Source organism: Felis catus, chromosome E2 (assembly GCF_018350175.1).
Source record: "Felis catus isolate Fca126 chromosome E2, F.catus_Fca126_mat1.0, whole genome shotgun sequence".
Lineage (NCBI taxonomy): Eukaryota > Metazoa > Chordata > Mammalia > Carnivora > Felidae > Felis > Felis catus.
Window position 1 is genome coordinate 9,217,803 of NC_058382.1, and position 27,695 is coordinate 9,245,497.

The window sequence follows — 27,695 nt, forward strand, 5'->3', positions numbered from 1 at the left end:
CTATAGAGGCCAGTGGGCAGCATTCCAAACTGCTACACTCAACAGCTGTGAGTTAGGACAAGTTACTAATAACCTTTCTATGCCTGTTTATCTATAAAATAGGGATAATAATAGTAAATACATCATAGGGTATTTCTTAGACTGTCGGGCACATTGTTATACCAACCACTGGAACCCTGAATGGAGGTAGTACTGGGGGACTCTAGTTCAAGGTCTCTAGGATTGGGGGGAAGGAGAAAATTCTTGGGTCCATTGGGCCCCAAAGGCTAAACAGTTGGGAACACAAAATGAGGGTTCCTGGGGGGTGGGGAATAAGTAGTCCCAAACTTAAGTCTTTGAGAAGGACACAGACTGGGGGCCAGGGTCACTGAGAAAAAAATGAGGCTGGAGGGTCACGTGATCTTCATGGAGCGCAGGCACAGGGAACCCGACTGGCCCCGGAAAGAGTCTGGAAGCCAGGGGCTAGGGAGATGGAAATGTGGGTGGGCAAGGTGGAAAACAGGAGGCTAGGACTCGAAATCAAGTTCCCGGAGTGCAGTGAGCGCCAGACTTGGGGACCTTGGGAAGGTGGAGGAGGTCCCTCGTGCTAGGACCCTGTGGAAGAGGGAGAACCAGGGAGCCCCAGGGCGGTAACGGGATCTCCCCGTCCTGGGCCTCCAAGGCTTCGAGCTGAGCTGAGCGCCCGCGGGCTGCTTCCTCCCACAGGAAACCGCAGGCTTCGGGCACACCCAGCCGGCAGGGAGCGGCGCCCACGACCCGCCCGCTCCGGGGAGGCCCACGTGGGCAGCAGCCTGCTGCGCGGGCGGCCCGCCTGCCGAGCGAAGGGGGCGTGGCCAGGAGGGGGCGTGGCCGGAAAAGCGGGGGCGGCCCGAAGAGCCCGCGGCCCCGCCCACTCCCGCCTCTCAGGGCGCGGACCCACAAGTAGTTTTTGGCGGCTTCGCCGGAGGCCGTTGGCCGCGCATGCGTAGTGAGTCACTGCAAGGACCCGCGTTGGTGGTGAACGTTCCTCCCTCTCACAACTCCCGGCATCGGCACCGTCTTCCTGCTAATGACTCTTCAAACAACGTGGTCTTGACTTAAGACACGCATCTCTCGGGCCTCGTCCCGAAAGACCTGGGCCTAGCTCCAAAGCCTTCCAGACCTTTCCCTCCCAGTCCTGGCTCCATAGGGTCTTTCAGCTTCTGCCTCTCCCTTCCGAAAGCACAGCCCGCCGCTCACAGTCCCTCGCTCTCGGTAGGCGCCTTTCCACCGGGTCCCTTAACGAGTACTTCTAGCCACGCCCCTCGCAAGTCCGTGAAACTACGGCCTCGGCAGGTACCGGTGCCCCTCCCATCGGCAGCCCCCCCCATAGCCCCACCCCTCGCCACTCCCCGCAGCCCCTCCCTCCACAGGTAGCCGTGCTCCTCCCACAGGTTCCAACCCTCGCTGGCCCTGCCAGCCCCGCCCCTTACAGGTCTCCCTGCCTTCTCAAGCCCTGTAGCCCCGCCCCTCAAGGCACGCCCAGTTTCTCAACGGCCCTCTGCCCCGCCCCTCGCAGGGCTCACAGCTCCGCCCCTCGCAGGGCTCCCCGCCTCTCAGCCCTTCTGTTCACAGCCTGCTAGGTCTCCTGAGGTCTCCTGAGGTCTCCCGGACGCCTCGGCCCCTCCTCTCCAACCTCCCCTCCCAAGACCCCTCTTCCTCCGCGCTCCCTCCTCCCCAGCTCCCTACCCAGGCCCCTCCTCCTCAGCCTCCCCGCCCATGGCCCCTCCTCCCCAGCTCCCTTCCCAGGCCCCTCCTCTCCAGCCTCCTCGCCCACAGCCCCTCCTCCCCAGCGCCCATCCCAGGCCCCTCCTCCCCAGCCTCCCCTCGCACGGCCACTCCTAGAGGCCTCCGTCCCACCCCCGCCGCGGTCCTCAGGCCTCATTGGCCCTTTATCTCCCCAGTAACCAGGCCACAACAGTGAGCTTGGAGAACCAAGGACAGGTCAGGCACTCCAGCAGGTAGGGACAGGGCTCGCTCCCCGCAGCCGGCCGGGGTTTCCTTCTCCTGTCTCCTTCCCCCAAACAGCCACGCCTCAGAGATACCGAGAGCCCAGGAGACCTGCCCCCGTGCCAGAGTCAGAGTGGAAACACAAGACAGAGAATATGAGAGGTGGGAGGTCCGGAGGGATGTGGGGAGAGGCCTGAGAGGTGCTCCCCTACAACTCATTGGAGGCATTGAGACTCAAAGAGAGGCCAGAGTTGGTTCCGGGGTCACCTTCCGATTGCCTCGCGGTCCGTCCCCACCCTCTTTCCGGCGCCCACCTGCTCTCTGTCTGAAGGGGTTCCTGTGTCACCCCTACAGGAGCCCCCCCCCCCCACCTTTGGCCAAGATGCCTTTGGGACTCTCTGCAGGGAGCTCCGAGGATGGAACCGAGGCCTTCCTGGAAGGAATGGGTAATTCAGACGCTCTTGGCTTTTTTTCCCACTCATTCCTCAGTTGTCCCAAGTTCTAGGTACTGTGCTGCGGGACACGGGGTGGGGGGTGGGGAGAAGCGGGGAGGCCTTCCAGGAGAGTCCTCTAGCGGGAAACACACATGCGTGGGAATGGAGGTGGAGCAGGGCAGATGGATAGGCCAAGCCTGGAGGGCTTCCTGCAGGAGAAGTTTGTGTGGGGCTTGGAACTCCTCCCAGGAGTTACCGATGGGAGAAGGAAGGGATGAGCCTTTCAGCAGAGGGAACATGTGCCTAGAACAGGGTTTCTTTCTTTCTTTTTTTTTTTTCCCAACGTTTATTTATTTTTGGGACAGAGAGAGACAGAGCATGAACGGGGGAGGGGCAGAGAGAGAGGGAGACACAGAATCGGAAACAGGCTCCAGGCTCCGAGCCATCAGCCCAGAGCCTGACGCGGGGCTCGAACTCACGGACCGCGAGATCGTGACCTGGCTGAAGTCGGACGCTTAACCGACTGCGCCACCCAGGCGCCCCTAGAACAGGGTTTCTAAGCCTCCACACAGTTGACGCTTGGAGTCAGATCATTCTTTAGTCATGGCGGCTGTCCTGGGCATTGTAGGACATCCCTGACCTCTATCCGTTACATGCCAGGAGCAGCCTGTCCCACCCCGTCCCCACATCCTGACAATCAAAAGTGTCTCCAGACATTGCCAACTGTCCTTGCGCGCAGAATCACTGGTTGAGAACCACTGGGCCTTGGGAGGTGGGGAGCTAGCTGGTGGCCCAGACTGGAGAGGTGGTTAGGCTCAGGTCATACGGGGCCTTGAGCCCCGGGTCCAGGACCTGCGGCTTTGTTCTCAGGCCCTGGAACTCCGTTCTGGGTGTAGAAAGACCTTCCGGGATTGTGAAGGGAGGCCCGGAGGCTGGGGAGGAGGCTGGGGTGATGGTCCCGGCAGGACAAGATGAGACCTGAGCTTGGAGGATGGGCTGCGAGTGAGGAGGCCAGAGGACAGGACTGAGGACTGCTGGGTTACGGGGGCTGAAGGGGCGAGGGGGAGGAAGACTGCGGTCCCCAGATCTTGGCCGCAAGTTCCAGATCCTCTGTGGCCGGCGCCTGAGGACCGTGAGGCCTTCCGGGAGCGCCCTCTAGTGGGGAGGCGGATGTGTGCCCAAACCGGGAGTAGACGTGGGTTTGGGGGAAAAATCCCCCGGAGGTCAGCTTGGGGTCCGGGAGTACCAAGGGGGTGAGGTAGGCGTGAGGGATACAGGAACTGAGGTGCAGGGCTAGAGGGGTGTTGGGGACTGGGTGGGCCTTTCGGCTGCAGTTTGTGGGAGCCGGAGTTCCCAGGTCCTGGAGAGGAAGGGGCTGGGGCCCGGGATCTCTACTGAGCCCAGTTGGCTGGTCCTCCCCTCAGCGGATTGGGAGCTGAGCCGACTGCGACGGCAGTGCAAAGTGATGGAGGGAGAGAGGCGGGCTTACAGCAAGGAAGTCCACCAGTGCATCAACAAGCAACTGTGAGCCCCGTGCCTGGACCCGGAGCTTGGGGAGCGAGGGGGCTCTTAAAGGGGTTGGGGGCCCGCCTCCTGGGTCCCAGCGGGGAAGGGGCAGGCCGGGTGTCTGGCCCTTAGTGATTCTGAGACTCTGCCCCTCGCTGGCTTGCTCTCCACCTCCCCGGCCTGGGCAGTGAGGAGATCCAGCGCCTGGAGGGGGTGCGGGATAAACTTCAGGTGCAGATCCGCGTGGCCCAGAGCCAGGTCAAGCGGCTGAGGGACAGCGAGAGGCTGGAGAACACTGGTCACCTGCTGAAGTGTCGGGTCCGGGTGCAGGCCGAGGTCAAGGAGCTACAGGAGCAGACCAGAGCCCTGGACAAGCAGGTGGGTTCGGACACCAGCGTCTGTGGATCGGAACTGCTCTGAGCCTTGGCTTCCTGGTCTGAAAATGGGCCCATTTGAAATCATGCACGTGGGAGAGTTATATTCAGACTCCAGTAGGAATGCAGGTGTTTTGTGCTTAGCACAGCCCCACACACCCCAAGACGGAGCTGGTGAGGTTAAAGGGGAAAGAAAGTCTCACCTCCTGACGTCAGCAAAACCTGCAGTAGAGTCCTGGCCCTGCCGTGTCAGAGCTGTGTGACCACGGGCAGCTCTTCGACCTCTCTGGGCCCTAGTTTTTGCATCTGCAGAAAGGGGACGTTGGTAACCCAGCCGTGTCGACCTGGGTCTCTAATCCCACCTGCCCCAAGACCTTGACCTGGGACACAGCGTGACTTTTCTAGGGCAGGGTTCTTCCAGGTTTCTATGACCATCACTCCTGAGGCAGTTCACACGCCTGTGGATGTAAACACACACGTATTTGGGAAACAAAAGTTTTCACCAGGGAATAGTTTTTTTTTTTTTTTTTCCCCAGGTGGGATTCATTCTGCTATTTTCTGTTCTATTCTTCATTAAAAAGAAAAAGTTGCTTCCCTAGACCAAATGATTTCTTGCACACGATTGGATCACAAACAGGACTTTGAAGGTTGCTTATCTTGGTGGTCTGTATTACTTTCCTATTTGTGCTGTAACGGATTACTACAGACTTGGTGGGTTAAAATAATACAAATTAGTTGTCTTACAGTGCTGGAGGACAGAAGGCCAAAATGGGTCTCCCTGGGCTAAATTCAGGGTATCAGCGGGCAGCCTTTCTTCTGAAGAGACAGAGTGTGAGTAGGGGAGGGGCAGCGAGAGAGGGAGACACAGAATCCGAAGCGGGCTCCAGGCTCTGAGCTGTCCGCACAGAGCCTGACGCTGGGCTTGAACTCATGAACCGTGAGATCGTGATCTGAAGTCAGACACTCAACCTACTGAGCCACCCAGGTGCCCCTGGACTTTTTAAAAAAAATTAAGAATTTTTATTTTTTTCTAATTTTTTTCAATGTTTTTTATTTATTTTTGGGACAGAGAGAGACAGAGCATGAACAGGGGAGGGGCAGAGAGAGAGGGAGACACAGAATCGGAAACAGGCTCCGAACCATCAGCCCAGAGCCTGATGCGGGGCTCGAACTCACGGACCGCGAGATCGTGACCTGGCTGAAGTCAGACACTTAACCGACTGCGCCACCCAGGCGCCCCAATGTACTGACTTTTAAAACTTCCAATCTACTACCGACGGCTACTTGTATAAGGCTTTTGCCTTGACATTTGCACTCAGAATAGCCTCAAAACACAGTTTCTGATGCTTGCTTAAATTCTCTCATTTTCTGAGCCTGTCACGTCAGAGACTGATGACAGACAGCCCTTGGACTTGCACTAGTTTATAGCGCTCACTGGTCTGTGTAGAAATAAAAAAAAAGTAGGGACACCTGGATGGCTCAGTTTGTGAAGCATCTGACTTCAGCTCAGGTCACGATCTTGCAATTCGTGAGTTCGAGCCCCGCATTGGGCTCTGTGCTGACGGCTCAGCCTGCTTCAGATTCCGTGTCTCTCTCTTTCTGTGCCCCTCTCTCTCTCAAAAGTAAATAAACATTAGAAAAAAAAAAGCTGATAAAATTCAGCATCCATCCATGCTAGAAACTCTTAGAAGGTGACAAGGAATAAAAGGAAATTTCCTGAGTTGGCAAAGGACAACTATAAAACATCTATAGAAAATATCATATTTGATAGCAAAACATGAAAAAAAAATTATCTTTGAGATCAGTAACAATATAAGGATGTCACCTAGCACCACTTCCGTTTAAGATTGTACTGGAGGTTCTATCTGGTGCAGTGGGGCCAAGAAAAAAAAAAACAACAACATTGGAGAGGAAAAAATGAAATTGTCATGGTTTGTAGATGATGTATTTGTGTACAGAGAAGATCCAGAAGACTCTAACACTAACTGTTTTTGTAATTAACAAGGTATGTTAACAGTGTGGCTGGATACAGAATTAATGTTCCAAGTTAATGATATTTCCCTGTATTAGCAGCAACTATGATAAAATAAGAGAAGAAAACACGCACTTATAATAAGCCACAGAAGTACCTGAGAAGAAATCTAACAAAAGTGTGCTAGACCTCTATGGAGTAAATTGTAAAATTTTATTGAGGGATATTAAAGAACAGCTTAATAAATATAGAGATCTATCCATGGATTGGAAGAGTTAGTGCACTAAAATGCCAGGTCTCCAAAATAATTTATAGTTTCAATGTAATCCCAACCAAAGCACGGAAAGTCTTTTTTCAATGGACGAAATTGACAAGCAGATTCTAAGGTTTCTATGGCAGTCAATGGACGAGATGACATAGACTGACTTAAAAGAAGAAGAACAATGCGAGAGGATGTGCTTTCTCACTTCTCAAGATCTAGTATAAAATTCTTGTAATTGATGGAGGGCTAATCAAATGGATCAATGGGACAGAGGAGAGAGCCCTGTAAGAGACCAATGCACATGTGGACATCTGATGCACAACTTCGGGACACGGGAAAAGAGGCTTTGATAACGGTGCTGTGAAAACTGGATGTTCATACTGTAAGATGAAAGAGAGACCCTTATCTCTCCTCCAACCCCCATAACTAATTCCAGACGGATCAGATCTAACCGTGTGAAGGTAGGGAAGGATTTCTTAAATTAGTTATAGAAATCTCTACTTCTAAAGAAAAAGACTGTTACTTCCGGTGACTTTAAAGCTAATAACTTTTGTTGAAAGAAACATAGAGTGTGCAAAGAAGGTCGTGGAATGGAAAGTTATTTGCAACGCATATAGCTGACAAAGGACTATTATCAAGAACATATAAAGAACAGCTACAAATCATTGAAGAGTCAGCCCAATTAAAAAAAAAAATAGCCAAAGGATTTGGGCTGACGCATCACAAAACAAGAGATTCAGATGTCCCAATAAATGTAGGAATGACTCACCACTCATTAGTAATCAGAGAAAGGCAAATGGAAATCGCAATGAGGTTCCATTAATCACTCACCAAATTTTCCAAACTCAGTGTCCGAAAATACCAAGTGTTGGGGAGTAAAGGAGCAAGTGGGAACTCCTAATGAACCATGGGTGGGGACATAAATTGTCACACGTATTCTGAAAAGTCTTTCCCCCCATTATCTATTACCTTTAAAGATAGACCTACCCTGGGTTTCAGGGTCACACCCACTCGGCATGATCACCGGAAGCAGTCTCGCAGGAGGATAGGGAACAGGAAACACCTGCATCTTCTCACGACGGCATCAAACACATCTTCCTTGAGCATCCAGGGGCTGCTTCTCAGCACCTCCAGCTGGGTGATCCCACGCAAGCGGGTGGGTGATGCCCACCTTGGCAGAGGGAGGCATCACACCCAAGAGGAGTCATCTCTGTAACAGCTCATGAAGACAAAGCCTAAGTCTAAACCCCCCCACTCAGTGATAAGAAAAACCCCACAGAGAAGCCAGATGTCTGCTCAGTCCTGGTCATGTAGGCTCTTGGGATCTATGAGCCCACTCAAAGTCCTTTTAGTCCAATGTAGTTCACCAATCAGGTCGTTTTTATAATAAACACCGTTGCCTGGGAACAGAGCTGGCATTCCATAGTTACCTTAACCTGGTATGTTTCCATGAAAACAGTGTCAGAAGAAGGTAAGCCAAACTCACCTTCTAAGGGAAAACAGGTTTAGACCTATTGTTAACTCTTCTTCCCACCCAGCAAGTGCACTTCTGAGCATGTGCCCTGGAACCAGGATTCATGTAAAGAGATGTTAAAATTTTTTTTTCAACGTTTATTTATTTTTTGGACAGAGAGAGACAGAGCATGAACGGGGGAGGGTCAGAGAGAGAGGGAGACACAGAATCAGAAACAGGCTCCAGGCTCTGAGCCATCAGCCCAGAGCCCGACGTGGGGCTCGAACTCCCGGACCGCGAGATCGTGACCTGGCTGAAGTCGGAAGCTTAACCGACTGCACCACCCAGGCGCCCCAAGAGATGTTGAAAGAAGCATGATCACGTATTGGCCAGCTCCAAACTGGAAATAACCCAAAGGTCCATCAGTATGTGAGTGAATAAATAAATTGTGGAATAGTCACATAATGAAACAGTATACAGCTACGAAAAATGAGTGAATCACAATTACAGCCACAACGGTGAGTCTAACACACATTTGCAGGAAGCAAGACAAAAAACATACAGAGAGTGGGGCGCCTGGGTGGTTCCGTTGGCTAAGCGACTGACTCTTGGTTTCAGCTCAGGTCATGATCTCCCGGTTCGTGGGATTGAGCCCCGCACTGTCAGTTCAGAGCCTGCTTGGGATTCTCTCTCTCCCTCACTCGCTTCCCCTCCCCCACTCGCGCTCTCTCTTTCAAAATAAATACACTTAAAACAGAGGGAAAAAAAAAACCCATACGGGTAGCACGATTTCATTCACATAAAATTCAAAATCAGGCCAAATGCAACTTTTGTTTTAGGGGTACGTACATGGGTGATAAAACCATAAAGTAAAAACATGAATTTCACTTAAGGAAGTATGGTAAACAGAAGAGCGATCCCTGTAAGATGTCCACCTCCTAATCCTGGGAACCTGTGAGTATCTTACTTTGCATGGCAGAAGAGACTGCGGATGTGATTGAGGATTTTGAGTTGGGGAGATTACCCTAGATTAAACCGGAATTCTCCCCCGGAGCTTCCAGAAGGAACTCAGCCTGGCTGACACCTTGATTTTCTGAAACCAGTGAAATTGATTTCGGACTTCTGACCTTCAGAACTGTAAGAAAAAAGGTCGTGGTGTTTTAAGCCAGTCCGTGTGTGGTACTTTGTTCCAGCAGTAATAGGAACTGACAGAGGGAGGGCAGGGGCACATCTGTGGAGAGGAAGGGGGGAGTGATGAGGGGGGGAGGATCTGCATTGCTGTCAGCATTCTGGTTCTCGACCTGGTAGGTGGTTCAAGGATGTTCAGTTAAAAATACGTATAATGAGTTGTACGTACATCATCTATGCCCTTTTCTGTGCACAGTGACTTAAAAAAAAAAAAGTTTATTTTTGAGACAGAGACAGAGACAGAGAGAGGCAGAGAGAGAGATAGGGAGAGAGAGAGAATCCCAAGCAGGCTCCACACTGTCCGCTCAGAGCCCGATGTAGGGCTTGAATTCATGAACCGTGAAATCATGACCTGAGCCAAAACCAAGAGTCGGATGCTTAACCAACTAACCCACCCAAGCGGCCCCATAGTGACTTTTTTTAAAGAAAACAAACAAAAAAATATGTTAGCCATCATAGACCTAAATGTAAAATCTAAAATTATAGAACTTTTAGGGGCACCTGGGTGGCTTAGTCAGTTAAGCATCCGACTTCAGCTCAGGTCATGATTTCAAGGTTCGTGGGTTTGAGCCCCGCATCAGGCTCTGTGCTGACAGCTCAGAGCCTGGAGCCTGCTTCAGATTCTGTGTCTCCTTCTGTCTGCCCCTCCCCTGCTCACACTCTGTGGGTGTGTGTGTGTCTCTCTCTCTCAAAAATAAACATTAAAAAAATTTTTTTGAAAACTATAAAACTTTTAGAAGGAAACAGGAGAAGAGCTTTGTGAGCTTGGCTTAGGCAAAGACTTCTTTCTTTCTTTCTTTCTTTCTTTCTTTCTTTCTTTCTTTCTTTCTTTCTTTCTTTTCTCTTTTTTTTTTTAAGCTTAGGCAAAGATTTCTTAGCTACATCACCAAAAGCGTGATCCATAAAAGGACATATTGACAAACCGGACTCCATAAAATTTGAAAACTTTCCTTCAAAAGGTATTGTTAAGAGAATGACAAGCTAAGCCCTACAAGGGGAGAGAATATTTGTCACGTGTGCAGCTGATAAAGAACTCGTATCTAGACTTTATCAAGAACTCTCAGTAAGAAAACAGCGGATCCAATCAGGAAAAACTGGCGAAAGACTCGGAAAAGACACTTCACCAGAAAACATATAAGATGATAAGAAGCACGTGGAAGAGGCTCAGTGGTGTTAGTCATTAAAGGAATGCAAATTAAAGTCACGAGAAACTTCTACACGCCATTTTAGAATGGCTAGAATTAAAAAGACTATACCAAGTGTTGATGAGGATGTGGAGGAACTGGAACTCTCACAGCCTGCTGGGCGGAATGTAAATGGCACCACCACTTTGGAAACCACTTTGGCAGTTCCTAAAAAACTAAATGTACCCTAACCATACGAATCAGACATTCTACCTCCTAGGCATTTACCCAAGAGAAAACGAGGCATATGTTCGTTGGTACAAAGACTTGTACGTGAGTCTTCGTAACAGCTTTATCTGTAAAATTCAAGATGGAAACCATTCAAATGTCCACCAGAAGGTGAATGGATAAGGAAATTGTGGTACATCCATACAATGGAAAACTACTCACCAATAAAAAGGAATGGGCTATTGATATACCCAACAAGGTGGATGAATTTCAGAATAACTGCTCTGAGCGAAAGAAGCCAGACCCCTCCCCCTCACAAAGAGTGTACACTATGCGAGTCCATTGATTGACTAATTGATTTTTAAGTAATTTCTACACCCAACGTGGGGCTCGAACTTAACAACGATCAAGTGTCTACCGACTGGGTCAGCCAGGCACCCCTATGATTTCCTTTACAAAACTCCTCAGTGACAGAAAACACATGGATGACTGCCAGGGGGAGGGGACCGTAGGAAGCAAGTGCACAGAAGAATGACAAAGGGACACAAGGAAACTTTTGGGGGAGATATGTTCACTAATCTTGATTACGCCAGTCTTATCAAATTGTATACTTTAAATGGTGTAGTTTTATTGTATGTTATTTATACTTCGATAAAGCTGTCAGAAAAGTTTCCTACTTCACACCGTATAAAAACATAAGTTCTGGGGCACTTGGGCGGCTCAGTCGGTTGAGCATCTGACTCTTGATTTCCGCTCAGGTCATGATCCCAGGGTTGTGGGATCAAGCCTTGCATCAGACTCCGTGCTGAGCATGGAACCTGCTTGAGACTTTCTCTCTCTCTCTCTCTCTCTGCCCATCTCCCCCACTCATGCTCTCTCTCTAAAATAAAACAAACATAAATTCTAGTGTTATTAGAGACCCAAATGTGAAAAGCAAAATTTGAGGAGCGTGTTTTCTAATCTTGGGAGGAATTTCTGAAGCGAGTGGGTCCTAAACTTTCCTTGTGCCCAGAACCCTTAATTTCTGAGCAATATTTTTAGAACCTCTAACCTCCAACAGTCAGCGGTGTACCGTGAAACCAGCAGGTAGGGAGGCAAAACACCCTGATTTATAGCATTGGCTGATTTTCCTAACAAATACAGGTATCCCCTGCTGTTTGAAAATTGCGCGTTATACCGCTTTGCTTTTTCAGAAGACCTGTGTTAGTACCTGTTTTCACTAAGTGAAAGACGACTGAGGAGGACTTGAACTTTTACCAGAAAAAAAAAAAAGGCACAAAAGAAAAAATAGCATTCAGCATTTGTGGCCCCCAAGCTCCTTCCTGGGGACCACACGCAGCATGCCAGAGGTGTGAACTCGGTCTGTCGGCGTCTATGTTTTATCTTGGTTTATTTTGTGCATCTGTTAGCAAGGTGTGTCCTAAGGTATCAGAAAAACCTAAGAGGTTATTTTGGGGGTCTCGGAATGCTATACGCTTTTTCCCGTACAAATTACTGGTAATTCCTTCTTCACTTTCTGCCATGTTGGCTTATAAAGGGTCTCATAGGTGGGGCGCCTGGGTGGCTCAGTCGGTTAAGCGTCCGACTTCGGCTCAGGTCATGATCTCACGGTCCGTGAGTTCGAGCCCCGCGTCGGGCTCTGTGCTGACAGCTCAGAGCCTGGAGCCTGTTTCAGATTCTGTGTCTCCCTCTCTCTGACCCTCCCCCGTTCATGCTCTGTCTCTCTCTGTCTCAAAAATAAATAAACGTTAAAAAAAAGATTAAAAAAAAATAGAGGGTCTCATAGGAATGGTCTACTTTCAGATGATGGGGAAACCTGTACTCTCAACTTGGCTGTGGTGAACACATCCTAAGATGACCCCCAGTGAGTCACACGCTTGTGCAACGCCCTCCCCTTCAGTTGGGGGCAGAACCTGTGACTTGCTTCTGGCCAAGAAAATACAGCCTGAGGGGATATCACTCCCTTCATTAGGTTATGCCATCTAAGACTGTCCCCTTGGGACACCTGGGTGGCTCAGTCCGTTGAGTGTCTGACTTCGGCTCAGGTCATGATCTCACAGGTCGTGGTGTTTGATCCCCACATCGGGCTCTGTGCTGACAGCTCAGAGCCCGCTTTGGATCATCTCTCTCTCTCTCTCTCTCTCTCTGCCCCTCCCCTTCTCTCTCTCTCTCTCTCTCTCTTTCACACACACACACACACACACACACACACACACACACACGCATACACAAATAAAAACATTCAATAATAATGAAAAAAAGACTGTCCCTTACTAGGGGCGTCTGGGTGGTTCAGTAGGCTAAGCATCTGACTTTGGCCCAGATCATGATCTCAGGGCTCCTGAGTTCGAGCCACGAGTCGGGCTCTGTGCTGACAGCTCGGCGCCTGGAGCCTGCTTTGGATTCTGTGTCTCCCTCTCTCTCTGCCCCCCTCCCACTCATGGTCTCTCTCTCTCAAAAATAAACATTCAAAAGATTTTTAAACAAACCAGTGTTTTCATCCTAACAACCTAGAGACCATTTGAGAATACACAAGTAGAAAACAAAGTTGTATTTCATTCTTTTTTTTATTTTATTTTTATTTTTTTTAACGTTTTATTTATTTTTGAGACAGGGAGAGACAGAGCATGAACAGGGGAGGGTCAGAGAGAGGGAGACACAGAATCTGAAACAGGCTCCAGGCTCTGAGCTGTCAGCACAGAGCCCAACGTGGGGCTCGAACTCAAGGACCGTGAGATCATGACCTGAGCCAAAGTCGGACGCTTAACCGACCGAGCCACCCAGGTGTCCCCTGTGTTTCATTCTTAAAAACCACAATTACTTACCTGTGGGATGTTTGTGCCTTTGGGTCTTGGAGTCAGATTGGACTCACCACTCTTGCTCTGTGCTGACTTCTGTGCAGTACTTGGCTTTTCTTTCTTTCTTTCTTTCTTTCTTTCTTTCTTTCTTTCTTTCTTTCTTTCTTTCTTTCTTTCTTTCCTTCCTTCCTTCCTTCCTTCCTTCCTTCCTTCCTTCCTTTTTTCTTTCTTTCATTGAAAATTTGACTGGGATAATTATAGATGCATGGCAATTGGAAGAAATAATAAGAAATAGAGGTCCGTCGTACACTTTGGCTAGTTTTCCCCACTGGTAACATTTCTGGATATTTGATTTATTTAAAAATGTTTATTCATTTATTTTTGTGCACGAGAGGGTCAGGGACAGAGAGAGAGAGAGGGAGAGAGAGAATCCCAAGCAGGCTCTGAGCTTTTGGTAGCCCCCCGACGTGGGGCTTGATCTCCTGAACCATGAGACCACCACCTGAATCGAAATGAAGAGTTGGCCACTTAACCAGGTGAGCCACCCAGGAACTGCCCCCCCCCCCATGGATGTTTGAAACTCAGTTTCACAAAGACGTGACTCATCAAAAGGAACATAGCACCGTCTTATGTTGAACCTGTGAACTACCTTGAGCTTGTAGTTCATGCGGTGTCTGACCAGTGTCAGCGTGCCTCCCTCAAAACTGAAAATACCAGGGCGCCTGGGTGGCTCAGTTGGTTGGGCGTCTGACTTTCGCTCAGGTCATGATCTCACAGTTCGTGGGTTCGAGCCCCACGTCGGGCTCTGTGCTGACAGCTCGGAGCCTGGAGCCTGCTTCAGAGTCTGTGCCTCCCTCCCTCTCTGTCCCTTCCCTGCTTGCACTCTGTGTCTTAAAAATGAATAAAAACGTAAAAAAAAAATTTTTTTTTAACTAAAAAAAAACCCTGAAAATATCCCCATGGTTGCTTGCCCCTTTGAACTTGTTGCAGTGCTCGGGGGTGCCTGGGTGCATGAGTTCGTTTTCTAGGGGACGCGATAAGAAAGAACCACAAACTTTGGGTGGTTTAAATGACAGGAATTTATTGTCCCATGTTTTGTAGGTTGGGGGCCCAAGATGGAAGTGTTGGAGGGTGGCGTTTTCCCTCTGTGCACCTTCTAGGTCCAAATTTCCCCTTTGCATAACGACACCAGTCATCCTGGATCGGGGCCCACCCTCATGACCTCATGTTGACTTGATTATCTCTGTAAAGGGCCTGTCTCCAAATCAGGTCACGTCCTGAGGTCCCGGGGATTGGCACTTAAACATAGGAATTGGGGGGGGGGCGGGACCCAATCTAACCCATAAGGGTGCACGAATTCGGAAACGCAGACTTAAAGCAATTCCATTTATTCGTCTGATCTTCACGTTTTAGTGAGAACCTACTGTGTTAGGCACACGCCCAAAAAGACAGCATTCTGCCCTCATGGAGCTTCCCATTTTATTGGGGAGACGGCATGCCCCAAGTGAGTAAAGATGAATAGGGAAATGAGGACAGGTTGGCAAAGGTTTCACACATAGCTACACCCAGGGGACTCTCACGGCATCAGGGCTCATTCTCATCATTCTCTCAGTCTCTCGTCTCCACTTTGTCTAGTGGCCTCATCCTCCCAGGACCCTCCGTGTGCTGGGGACTTGGACCGCGGAAGTTCTAGAGCCCCATCCATCTACCGCATGCATGTGCCCCCAAAATACCAGGAAGGGATTCAGGCTGGTTCAGCTTGGCTCACGTGCCCATCCCTAGGACGGTCACATGGACTGTAGGAACCTGGGTCACGTGGCTGGTAGGGCGGCTCGTTGTGTTTGGAAGCTAGAACCACACGGAAAGTGGGGCCCGCCGGCAGACGAAGGATAGAACAGATGGCTAGGACCACAAGGGTGGCAGATGGCAGCCACACTCGGCCGCTCACCTCTCTTGGTGCCTCAGTCACTCCCACATTCAGCCATCGAACAGTTACTACCACCCCCTCTCCTCCAGATCCAGGAGTGGGAGACCCGGATCTTTAACCACAGTAAGGATATCAAGGCCCCGGGACTCGTCCTGGATCAGAAGGTCAAGATCCGGCGAAGGATCAAGATCCTAGAAGACCAGTTGGACAGGGTGAGGGCCAGCCTCTTGGCTCTCTCCAGACCTGAGCTCTGGGGGTTGGGAGGGGAAAACTGAGCATGGGGTCAAGTTCCAGAAATGGTGGACCAGATGCCTGGAGGGGGCAGGCCTGAAATGCTGGGCTCCCTGAGAAGGATCAGGGGGCATCCTGAGGGATGGAGTGTCCCCAAGGAAAGGAGACTGATGCCTGGGTCCTTAGGGGAGCTGGGCAATGCTCTCAGGGTCCCCAAATAGGGAATGGGCCCCCGCACGTGACAGGCGCCCAACCTTGGCCGAGTGTGGAAGAGGGAGGCAGGCGGGGCCTCAGACAGACTTTGTACCCCCCCCCCCCAGGTCACCTGTCGCTTTGACATCCAGCTGGTGCGGAATGCGGCCCTGCGGGAAGAGTTGGATCTCCTGCGCATTGAGAGGAACCGCTATCTGAACATGGACCATAAGCTGCAGAAGGTCAGTGGCCTCGAAGGGCCCAGGAGCCCTTGGCCCAGCTGGGGTAGGGAGAGGATTCGACTCCAGCACTCCGGCCTCAAGTACGGAATCCACTGGAGACATAGGTTGACATCAGTCCAGAGGGAATGGGGACCTCAAAACTGTTCCAGGACACCTCTACAAAGAAAGCAGCCTCGTTTCGAATTGCAGAAGCCAGGGATGTCATTTTGAATATTCTCAGCGGGGGCAGTCAATGAGTGAGCAAGACCATTTCCGTTCTATGGGTATTTCTGTAATCTTCGATGGCCCTCGAGGGACCTTCTCTTTCTCCTCCACCTTCCCTTCCCTGAAAAAAATAGTGCAAAGAACTCTAGCCTTCCCCAAGATCGATAATTTGCCATATTCACACACACACATGTTCTAATTATTATTATTATTTTTTTACTGAAAATAATCACAGTTGCTGGACTTGGGAGAGCGCAGGGCAGACATTATGCCCCTAAGAACTTCCATGTGAATTTCCCGAGAATGAGACCATTTTCTTACCAAAACACAGGGCGGTTTTCCAAGTCAGGGACTTCAAAGTTATTAAAATCCTAAACAGTCCCCATTGAAAGTTCTCTGATGGTCCCAGTGATGCTCTTTGTAGCCGATTTGATTTTCTGGCTCTAGGCTCCAAGCCAGGGCTCCACGTCGCATTTGGTTGTCCTGGCTCTGTTCATCTGGAACGATCCCTGGGCCCTTCTTTGTCTTCATGACTTTGACATTTTGGAGCCAAGTCTCCTCCGTGTGGGTTTGTCCGATCTTTCTTCACGATGAGATGCACCTTGCGCATTTTTGGCGGAACACCAGAGAAGCGATGCTGTGTCCTTGGTACGCACTGGGTAGGAGGCACGTCGGTCCCTTAACTAGCGATGTCGCCTTTGATCCCTTGGTTAACCAGATTTCTCCCACGGACGTCTCCCTTTGTGATGAGTAAGTAGAGATTCTTGGAGACTTGGTCAATATCTTGGTCCCCGACACATTTTTCACTCGGTTGTTTTGGCATCCATGAATGATTCTTACCGGAATGATTATTACTGTCACAACGGCTGCCGAATGGTGACCCCTTTCTCGACCTCCGCCATCTCTCCCGCATTTATTAGTTAGCATTTTACTCAAGGAAGGGCCTCGCATTCTCCGCTGTATATTTTGTGTGTTATCAGGAAGCTTTCGAGTATTCTTACATCATCGTTCATTAGGATGTTCAAATTGTCCCGGGTTTGGCTAGTGGGAGACCTTAAGCTGGCCTCTGTGTCCTTTTGATGGGCCCCATTGTTTTTGTTTTTGTTGTGTGTTTTTAACATTTCCTTACTTCCGGCACAGGAAGATAGTCCAGGTAATTTGCACTCGCTCCGCCCCCAACCCGGAGTTAGCCGGAGTTAGCCGCGACGCGACGCTACTCCCGGGAGTCCTGGTCCCTTCTGGAAAGGAGGAGGTGTTGAGAAATGATGAGACAGCCACTGCCAGAGGGGCCTCCGTGACCCCGGGCAATATTGCTTTGAGGCCCTTTTTCTGGAGAGAACTAGGGAACACACACATATACTTTGTTGTTGCTTTTTAATTAAAAAATTTTTTTTCTAAGAGAGAGAGGGAGAGAGCGCACTGAAGAGGGGGAGGGGCAGAGAGAGGGGGACGGAGGACCCGAAGCAGGCTCTGCAAGGGAAGCACAGAGCCCAGCGCGGGGCTTGAACTCACAAACTGTGAGATTATGACCTGAGCTGAAGGCAGACACTTAACCGACTGAGCCACCCAGGTGCCCCTTTTAAAGTTTTAGAAAATGTGTATTTATTTATTACAAAAAATTTTTTTTAATGTTTATTTTTGAGAGAGAGGGAGCACAGAGCCCGACGTGGGGCTCAAACCCATGAACTGTGAGATCATGACCTGAGCCCAAGTCGGATGCTTAACTGACTGAGCCACCCAGGCACCCCGATGTTTATTTTTGAGAGAGAGAGTACAAGGGGGGGAGGGGCAGAGAGAGAAGGAGACAACAGAATCTGAAGCAGGCTCCAGGCTCTGAGCTGTCAGCACAGAGCCCGACTCCTTCGTTCTTCCCTCTGAGGGTCCAGGGATCTGTCTCTCTATCCAGAATTACTGTATTCAGAAGGCACTTGAATTAATTCCCGGTTTTGGTGGGGTTCTGTGTGCTTATGTTCTTTGTTTAAAGTGCTGGGTTCGGGACGCCGGGGGGCTCAATAGACTGAGCATCTGACTCTTGATTTTGGCTCAGGTCATGATGTCCCGGTTTGTGGGACTGAACCCCACATCGGGCTCTGTGCTGAGCCTGCTTAAGATTCTCTCTCTCTCTCTGCTCCTTCCGCGTTCGGGCTCCAAGCTGTCCGCACGGAGCCGGACGCGGGGCTGGAACGCACCAACCGTGAGCTCATGAGCTGAGCCCAAGTCCGACGCTTAACAGACTCGGCCCCCCAGGCGCTCCCCCAAAACCTGTTTCAAGTACAGTTCGGTTCATTTGCTTCTGTTTTGTATTGTTTTACTTCTCCCCCTTCCTCCCGTCGCTATTGATTCGATATTCTTGATGAACATAGAAACCATTAACAGAGGTTCCCAAACCAAAAGTCTTCCAAAAGGTACCCCAGAGAAACATCATTTCTAATTGCATTCATATAATATGCATTATATCCGTGGGTAAATATATATATTATATATTAATATATAATTAATATATAATATATATAATATATTATATATAATATAATATAATAATATACTAATATATAATATATTATATTATAATATAATATATATTATAATATTATATATTATATATATATTTTATATTATATATTTCCTCCCTTATATATATAATATATATATTAATATATAATTAATATATAATATATTAATATATAAGATATATAATATAATATAATATATATTATATTATAATATAATATATAATATATAATATATAATATATAATATATAATATATAATATATAATATATATTTCCTCCCATATATATAATATATATTAATATATAATCTAATATATATAATATAATAATATATTAATATAATATATAATATATAATATATAATATATTAATATATTATATATAATATAACATAACATAATATAATATTATATAATATTATGTATTATATTATAATATGATATATAATATATATTATAATATCATATATATTATATATATTTTATATTATATATATATATATTTCCTCCCTTCTCTCTCCTGAAAGGACCCTTTGTACCCATAATAACCGCCAAGACATTTCTTTGCAACTAGAAAGTGGATGGGTGTGGTCACAGTTAGGAAATTCACGCACATTTCTGAACCCAACTTGGGTGGGTGTTCTTAGGAATGTTCTGGGGTGAGGGTTTCACGGCGAGAAGCCCTCTGAGCCAGCAGGCCAGCCCAGCGGCCACCAACGAGGAAGGTCCACGCATCTGGGAGGCCCGCGAGTCCTGCTTATCGCGGGGTGGGGTGGGGTGGGGGCGCCGGGCCTAAAAGAAGGCCCTACAGTGAGGAGGCCGTAAGAAAGACATCGGTTCTGTCTCGTCCTCTGGCAGGAAATCAGCGCCCTGCGACGCACGGTCAGCGCCCTAATGGTCTCTTCTGCGGCCGCCTACACCGTCAGGTAGGACCCCGCTTTGGCTCCCGCGTGGGGCCGCGCTCATGCAGCACGCGCTTTGCGGTAGGCTGTGGCAGGCGGGTCGGAACTCCAGAAATAGACTGTCGCAACCTTTTTTTTTTTTTTTTTTTTTAAATAAGGTGCCCCCTTTCTCTCCTTCCGGTGATCTCCCAGTCCCTCGGGGCGAGGTCCCACTCGGGGGTATGGAGGAACCTCTCTGGCCCCAGTCTGTGAACGGCATTGTAGCACACCGGCTGTGGGGAGAGTGAACCCAGACGCTGCTTGCCCTGGCGCGGGTGGCCCCGGGGACAGCCACCTGGGAAGCGTCGCGGCATGAGAGGAATTAATTAGATCATTAGACTGTTACGCTGAAAGGTAGGAGATCCTCTCAGGCCCCCTTCAGATGGAGTCACGTTGTGTGGAGTCTAGAACTCCCCGCCGTTGTACATTTTGGCCTCTGTCTGGGGGCTCCCGTGCTGGCTCCTGCCCCAGCCTTGCTTCTTTATGAGCTTGGACCCCTTCTCTTGCTCCGAATGGTTTCCTACCTTCTTTTATTTTATTTTATTTTATTTTATTTTATTTTATTTTATTTTATTCTTTACACTCGATTCTATTTTGTTTTATTTATATAGGGGCGGCCGGGTAGCTCCGTCAGTTCAGAGTCCGATTTCGGCTCAGGTCATGATCTTGCCATTTGTGGGTTCGAGCCCCGCCTCAGGCTCTGTGCCGACAGCTCAGAGCCCGGAGCCTGCTTCGGATTCCGTATCTCCCTCTCTGCCTCTCCCCTGCTCATGCTCTCTCTCCCTCAAAAATAAATAAACGTTAAAAAAATTTTTTTAAATGTTATTTATATATTTGGAGAGAGAGAGAGTGAGAGACAGAGCATGAGCAGGGGAGGAGCAGAGAGAGAGAAAAGCAGGTTCCAGGCTTTGAGTTGTCAGCACAGAGCCCAAGGTGGGGCTCGATCTTGTAAACCGTGAGATCATGACCTGAACCGAAACCGAGAGTCGGACGCTTGACCGACTGAGTCACCCAGGCGCCCAGTTTCCTGCCTTCTCTTCAGGTAGGAATACTGTTTGTCCCTCATGACGCCTGCTTACTCATGGCACATGATGCCTCAGGACATTATAGCCCAGATCAACCTTAATGGTTGCTGAGATTTCTTCCTTGCTTGGGGCCTCGGATGACACTCCTCCGGCAGATGGCCGAGGGCAGGCTAGCTGGGTACCGGGACGGGGTGGTCTCATCGTATTGACGCTTCCCGTCAGACCTGCCAGCGGGTCCATCGCTTCCTTGCTGGATGACCCGGGGCCGGTCACATCCGCTCTCTGAGCCTGCTTCCTCCGCGGTGACAGGACCCGTCATCATGGCGGCTACCTCACGGGGATGCTGTTGTAGAAAGGTCGGGAAGTCGGGATCCCTCTTCCCCGCCCCTCAGTTGGCACGGAACCCAAGGCACGGAAAGCGCCACGAGTCCCAATCCCCGAGAAGGGCTGCCACCAGCACCTGGAGATGGAGGTGTCACTGGGGCTGGTGGCAGGGTGGGGTGAGGCCTCCCGCCGAGGAGGGCTGACTTGAGAAGGCCTTGAAGGAATTTGAAAAGAACACGAAGCTGGTGAGGGCGCCTGCGTGGCTCGGTCGGTTTAGCATCAGACTCTTGACTTCGGCTCAGGTCGCGATCTCACGGGTCACGAGTTCGAGCCCCGCATCCGGCTCTGTCGGCAGGGAGCCTGCTTAGGATTCTCTCTCTGCCCCTCCCTCACTTGTGCGCAGGAGCTCGCTCCCTCAAAATAGATAAATAAACTAAAAGAAAAAAAAAAAGAAATAGAAGCTGGGGCTGGGGCTGGGGCTGGAGGCAACCAAAGTTGGCACGGGTGGGGAGGTGGGAAGAGAATGGCCGGAGGGCAGGGACCTGCGGAGATGGGCCTGCTGTCCTCCCAACATAATGACCGGGTGATCTTTGACCCTGTGACGCGTGGGGCCCTAGGAATTTCTGCTGCACTATGTGTAAAAGCTGAAATGCACAGTGACCGAGGCTTCCAGAGCGTCCCCGATATCCTGACACGCGGCTGATGTCATCTGTGTGTCCAACACGAGGCCCCGAATGGTCCGGGCCGCTATTTCCAATCACACGAGATTGCCTTAACGCCTGGGGTCTAACCCTCCCGGGGCGGGAGCAGAATCTCTAACTGTGGCCTCCTGTCCCACGGCTCACACAATAATGCACAGCCCCCCCCCCCAGGACCCCGTGTGTGCTTCCGCAGCATGGCCCCCTCGTGGGCGAGGCCATCAGTCCCTTATGTGGCCCCGTCCCCGCCCCCCTCCCTCCCCCCCCCCCCCACCTGACTCCCTTGCAGGATCCTAGAAAGTGTTCTGCCTTTTTGTGACCTGGGGGGGGGGGGACTGCCACCTGATTCTGCCCCATCCCTGGGACCCCAGGCTGCGCCATCCTCCCTGACCCCTGGGCTCACCCCCCCCCATCCCCCCCAGGGAGGAGGCAAAGACCAAGCTGGGCCTGCTGCAGGAGAGGGCGGATAAGGAGGTGGCCCAGAACGAGACGGAGCTGCAGACCCTGCATCGGCACATAGCGCACCTGGACCAGTTCCACCGCTTCCTCAAGGTCAAGAACGACCAGCGGCAGCTGGACCCCGTCGTCGTGGAGAAGCGCGAGAAGCGGGTGAGACCCGGGCCGCCGGCCGGGGTGGGGTGGCGGGGGGGGGAGGAGGCGGACGGGGCTCAGGGGCTCCCGGCCCCTCCGCCGACCTCGCTGCCCCAACTCCCGCAGCCCGGGAGGTGGCCGAAGGCCTCCGGAAGACGTCCCAGGAGAAGCTGGTGCTGCACTGCGAAGATGCCATGAACAAACTGTCCCAGCTGACTGGGGAGAGCGACCCGGACGTGCTGGTGGAGAGGTACCTGGAGAGTGAGTACGGGGCCGCGGCGGCGGGCGGGGGGGGGGGGGCGTCCAGGCGCGGGATGGGCTCCGTCACCCGCATCGGGGGCCTCCGCTTGGGCCCCGGGGCTTCTGCCCCTGCGATGCAGACGCGAGGCGTCAGGGCGCGCGCTACTCGCCCGGCTCCGTGCGCCCCCCCGTCTCTCTCCCTCCCCGGTCTCTTCCTTCTGCGCTGGTCCCCCTGGGGCCTGGAACGCTCAGTCCCCTCGGGGTGTCTTTATTTCCGTTTGGTGTTTGTTTCTGGGCGTGTCTGTGTCCCCGTCCCCCCCCCCCCCCCCCCCCGCCCCTCCTTCGAGGGCCTGCCGGCCACTCCCCAGATCTGCCCTCGACCTCTGGGAGTCTCCCTCCAGTGCTTGTTGCTGTAGTCCCCCGGGGCCTGGTCTCTCTCTCTCTCTCTCTCCCCCCCCCCCCCCCCCCCCCCCCCGCTGCTTTCTCTGCCTCACTTCTCTCTTGCTCTGCGTTTCTCGGTATCTCTGGGTCTCTCTCTGGACTTGGCCGCCGTCTCTCTTACTCCGACTTGCTCTGCCTGCCTCTGTGCCCCTCCGTCTCCGCCTCCCTTGGTCTCTGCGTGTTGGTCTCTGCGTGGTCGTCCTCCCCGTCCCTTGCCCTGTCCCGCGCCGGTCCCTCCGCCTCCGGCCCCCTGGATCCGCCTCTCCCGCCTCTCGCCAGGGGAGGGGCGCAACTTCGCGGAGTTCACCTTCATCAACGAGCAGAACTCGGAACTGGAGCGCCTGCAGGAGGAGATCAAGGAGGTGAGGGAGGGCCCCTGCCCCACTCCCTTCTCCCCTCCCCTCCGCCTCCTCCGCGCGCGCGCGACGCCGCCGCCCGCCCCCCCCCCCCCCCCCCGCCCTCGCCCCAGCTACCTCCCGCCGCGCGCTCGCGCCCCGCAGTTGCAGGAGACCTTGGCGAGCACCCGCCGGAGCGAGGATAACCTTCGCGAGCAGAGAGAGCAGCGGCGAAGGGCCCTGCAGCAGCGAACCGACGAGGTGCGCGCGGAGGCCGACCAGGTGGAGGCCCGCTTCCAGGACCTTCGGGGGCAGCTGGAGAAGCTCAAGGCCGGTGAGCGCCGGCCCCAGCTCCTTCACCTGGGAGGAGGCGACGCGTGGCCGGCCCCGGGCCGGCCGCCTGGAGATGGGCCCGTCTGCCCACCCGGTACCCCCCATCCACTCATCCATCCTGCCATCCTTCCGGGGTGCGGGGCCCAAGAGTCAGGCTGCCCCGGGTTTGAAGCCAGCGCCGTCATTTGGGTGCGGTTTCCCGGGCCTGAGACCCTCTGGCAACTGGAAGGGGCAGCGCGCGTGGATTCCTGGGTTGTCACGAGAATTGGATGGGGTGACCGTCGGGAAGGGACAGAAGGTGGCCCTGGTGCCTCTGAGCAAGCAGGGGGGCCACCTGTGGTCACAGTAGGAGATCGGTTACCGGCAGATCCTCCTTTGCTCTGTGGTGACCATGACTGCTGCCCTGTGCTAGGTGAGGAGGCAGGGGTGGGATGGAGGGGGGGCAGGGGTGGAGAGGAGACCAGCCTGGGAGCTGGGTGTTCCGCAGCCTTCGGAGGGGCTAGGGTGAAGGACGGACCCTCAGATGGGGTGGGAGCCTCGACCCTGCTTGGAATGCGGGGACGGTAATGTGCGAGGCCCGGCTGATGACCAAAAGGCGGGGTCCCTTGTTAAAAAAAAAATGGTGCAGGGGCCTACAACCGGCTGACACTTGCTCTGTGAACGGGGTGGGGTGGGGGTGGGCGGTGACCCATGGCTTCCTGGGAGCAGAAATGCTGGAGGCTGAGTTTGAGGGGTGAGTGTTTAACTGCAGAGCTGGGAGGGGTAGGTGCTCCCAGCACGTGGGGCCGAGGCCTGGAGGTGCTCCCAGGAATGTCGGCTCATTGTGTGGAGAGGGGATGTGAGGGTGTGGGGGAGGTGCAGGGTGGTGGATCCTGAAGAGATGCCAGGCTGGGGTACTGGGGAGCCATGGTAGGGCTGTGAGCAGGAGAGGCCATGGGTGGGGAGGTTAGGAGAGGAGGAGGGAGAGAGGAGGGAAGGGAGCCCAGAAGTAGCAGACGGATGGGTAATGGGGGGGGGGGGGTGAAGCACACGGCGTCTGGCCTGGCGGGGGTAAGACCCCTCTGTGAGACAGGGAATGTGGGAGAAGGAGTGGGTTTGGAGATGCCCCTGAAATTCAGAGTGAGCAGCGTGGGGGGGGGGGACGTTCAGGGAGGGACCCCCGGGACCACGGGGACAAGCGGTAGAGACTCAGTGAGGTGAGGTGTGCCATGCGAGATTTGTGTCAAGGTCACGGGTGCCGCCTGATGTCACTAACAATAACCGGTCACAGCCGAACAATAACGAGATGCAAGCGAGCCACGTGGGGGCCAACCGTGACAGATGAGCACGGGTCGCGACAGTGGCCAGCGGGCCCGCCAGGGGCAGTGGTTAACGCGCAGTCGGGGCAGCAGCGGGGGGGGGGGGGGGGGGGGGGGGGGGGGGGGGGGGGGGCGGGGGGGAGGGGTGGCCCAATATTTAAAAAACACAGGAAACAGCCTCAGTGGTGGATCTCCCGGGGAGCACCCCCCGCAGGGGAGCACCCGTGTGAGTACCTCTCTGGGGGAGCTCCTGAGGTGGGGGGGGGGTCACTGGGCGGGATGGGAGTTGGGTGTTCCTGAGCTGCGTGAAGAAGTCTTTCAGCAGGTGGTGACTTTGTCCGCTTTCCCCTTGACCACGCCCCCCTCACTTTTTGAACCCCTGTGGTTCCTCGGGAGCCGGGTGGCCAGGCCCACAGTGTCGCTCTCGTGCCCTCTGAGCTCGGGCAAGTGGCTTTCCATCCCGGAGCCTGGCTTGGCATCTCCGTCGCTCCGGAGCAGCGGAGACCGGGGGGGCAGGGAGAGGCAGGGCGTCGCCTCCGTGACGGCCTGTCCCCTCCGACCTCAGACATCCAGCAGCTCTTCACCAGGGCCCAGTGTGACAACACCATCATCAAGGACCTCCTGGGGGTCAAGACCCACATGAGAGACCGGGACATCGGCCTCTTCCTGGGCCTCATCGAGAAGCGGCTGGTTGATCTCTTGACGGTGCAGGCCTACGTAGACGTCCGGGTGGAGGTGTGGGGGGTACTGTGTGGGCGGGGGGTTGGGGGGGGGACAGGGAACCAGAAGCTTGGAGGCCAGGGCCTTGGGGGTGAGCCGACCACTGGCTTATCCACCCTCCAGACCCCCACCCCCTCCAGCTTGGCTAACGCTGCCCTCCTGGTTCTGGGCCAGAGCCCCGAGGATCTTCCAAAGAAGCTGGCCCCGCCGCAGCTCCCTGACAATCCGTGAGGCCTCGGGGCGGGAAGGAGGGGCAGGAGGAGGAGATTCCGTGGGGGCAGAGGCGACAGTGGGATGGAGGCTTTTGGGGGGGGCTCCAGGATCCCGGAGGGTGGGTGCGGCTCTGGGGCGGAGTAGAAGGTGGGAGTGACCACCTCGAGAAGGAGTAGGGGGCTGCTGAGGACAGAGCTGGCCCCGGGGAGACCAGAAAGGGCCAAGGGCGCTCGGGCTGGCCGGAGCAAGGTCTCTGGGTAGCGCAACGGGGAGCCCTTGGCCTCCTGTGGGGCTGAGTGTCCTCCCTGCCTCCCGCCCCCCACCCCCCACTTTAGGGACGACCTCCCAGGCTTCGAGGCCAAAGACGACTATCCGATGAGCAAGGAAGAACTGCGCAGCCAAGTGACGCAGTTGGTGAGGATGGGAGGCAGGTCCTCCCTCCCGGGGCAGGTCCTCAGCCCCCTGGTGGGGCCCTCATTCGCCCCCTCCCCTCCCCCCCCACAGCTCGAGGCGCAGGAGCAGCAAGAGAAGGAATTAGCCGAGGCCTTGAGGAAGGTCAACAGCAACCTGAGCGTCTCCAGCCTCCCCAGCATCCAGAGGGTCAGCTCGGGCTCACCCCTGACGACCGCCAAGAGCCCCAGCGGGGTCCCCGGGTCCATCCTGAGCCAGAGGACTAGTGGCGTCCTGGCATCCAGTGGAGACCGCACCACGAGCACCCACGTCGGCCGCGTCGCCTTGGGAGAACCCGGCTCCAGCACGGGCCGCGTGACCTTCGGTTCCGCCAGCGCCGTGGGGGCGCCCGTGTCCAGCCGGGGCTCGACTGGGGGCCGCGTGACCTTCAGACCCCCCAGCTCTAGTAGCTACCTGGGCTCCACCGGATACTTGAGGTCCAGCGGAGGCCAGGACAGCCCCGCGGGTGCGGAGAGCAGGGCACCGGGTCAGAGTCAAGCGCAGGCCCCGGGACCAGCACCAGCAAAGACTAGCGGCCCGCCCCCCCGCCCCCCTCCTTGCCCTTGGCTCCCTGCAGGCCCCTCTCTGCCTTGAGATTTCCCCGCGACCCTCCTGGTTCCAGGCCCTCTGTGAGTCTTTGCTCCGCATCTGTCTGCCCCTGCCCTTGCCGTTGTCCCTGTGTCCATCCGCTGGCCATCGTCTGCTCAGCGATGTCTCCTGGTCCCTTTTCTCTCTTTCCAAACCCCGCCCCCCCATTTCCCTTCCCGTCTCCCCGTTTCCTGTCGTCTTGGCTTCCCATTCAGTGTGTGTTTCTGTCTCCTGTTCACATCTCTGCCCCCATCACTGCTGGTCCCCCGCCTCCCCCGTCCTGTGTCTGCTTCCCCACTTCTAATTCCCTCTCCTGTCTCTGCCTGCCGGGCTCTCCTTGTGCCTCATGACCCTGTCTCTGCAGCTCCTCGTTCCTCGCCCTCCCCCCCGGAGCCCCAGGACTGCCCCCCCCCCCCCCCGCCGCCAGGACTGGGCAGCAGGGGAAGACTTGGAGGAAAGATGTCAGGGTCAGCATGAGCTGCGACCCTAGAAAATAAAGGTCAGAGCCTGTTACCCCAGCCCAGTTACAGGTGTATATGTGGGCGACCAGGCTGGACACATGGCGGTTCCCTTTACCTCTGGCCCAGGGGGAAATGTATGACCTTTGTCCCTACTCCCTGCAATTCATTCATTCTTATTTATTTATTTAATCTATCTATTTATTTATTTTTGAGACCTCCACATTTCAGGCTCTACTGAGAACTGGGGTGTATCAGTCAGGATGGGCTGGGTTATGCCGCAGTAACGAACACCCCCCCCCCCCCCCCAGGATCTCAGTGGCCTTATACTGCAAAGGCTTATTACTTGCTGGTGTTCCTGGTCTTTTGTGGGTCCCCTGAGGGCTCTCCTCTGCGTCACCTTTGTGACCCAGGTCGGTGGCACA

The 27,695-nt window shown here is 53.2% G+C and overlaps 1 protein-coding gene, 1 long non-coding RNA gene and 1 other non-coding gene across 11 annotated transcripts; 2 read left to right on the forward strand and 1 right to left on the reverse strand.

The window, feature by feature from the left end:
- The first annotated feature begins 883 nt into the window (after window positions 1–883).
- Window positions 884–27,462, forward strand: ODAD1 (outer dynein arm docking complex subunit 1). 9 transcript variants are annotated; one of them, XM_045046495.1, is made up of 16 exons: window positions 884–1,314; window positions 1,923–2,130; window positions 2,323–2,414; window positions 3,827–3,926; window positions 4,097–4,286; window positions 15,324–15,446; window positions 15,786–15,899; window positions 19,474–19,541; window positions 22,026–22,212; window positions 22,320–22,455; window positions 23,155–23,237; window positions 23,376–23,544; window positions 25,407–25,576; window positions 25,685–25,788; window positions 26,110–26,188; window positions 26,279–27,462. In XM_045046495.1, the coding sequence occupies exons 3-16, from the start codon at window positions 2,351–2,353 to the stop codon at window positions 26,816–26,818; spliced, it is 2,127 nt and encodes a 708-aa protein (XP_044902430.1). In that variant the 5' UTR covers window positions 884–1,314; window positions 1,923–2,130; window positions 2,323–2,350; the 3' UTR covers window positions 26,819–27,462. The 9 variants fall into 9 exon arrangements, with proteins under 9 accessions (XP_044902430.1, XP_044902432.1, XP_044902431.1 ...); XM_045046497.1 differs by having other exon boundaries at window positions 2,047–2,130; XM_045046496.1 differs by having other exon boundaries at window positions 885–1,314; window positions 1,923–1,979.
- Window positions 4,202–7,895, reverse strand: LOC123382319. Its single transcript, XR_006590531.1, has 3 exons — window positions 7,504–7,895; window positions 4,486–4,740; window positions 4,202–4,344 (listed from the first exon to the last, which is right to left on the reverse strand). It is a non-coding gene; the product is annotated as an uncharacterized LOC123382319 (long non-coding RNA).
- TRNAE-UUC lies at window positions 14,028–14,112 on the forward strand. The gene has a single exon. It is a non-coding gene; the product is annotated as a tRNA-Glu (tRNA).
- Window positions 27,463–27,695: the final 233 nt, after the last annotated feature.

What these genes read in the sequence shown, in the direction of transcription:
- ODAD1 (XM_045046495.1), top strand. Translation starts at nt 2,351, where the DNA reads ATGCCTTTGGGACTCTCTGCAGGGAGCTCCGAGGATGGAACCGAGGCC. An exon ending in ACGTAGACGTCCGGGTGGAG is followed by an intron (nt 25,577 to 25,684) that starts GTGTGGGGGGTA and finishes TCCACCCTCCAG; the next exon opens with ACCCCCACCCCCTCCAGCTT. An exon ending in GCAGCCAAGTGACGCAGTTG is followed by an intron (nt 26,189 to 26,278) that starts GTGAGGATGGGA and finishes CCCCCCCCACAG; the next exon opens with CTCGAGGCGCAGGAGCAGCA.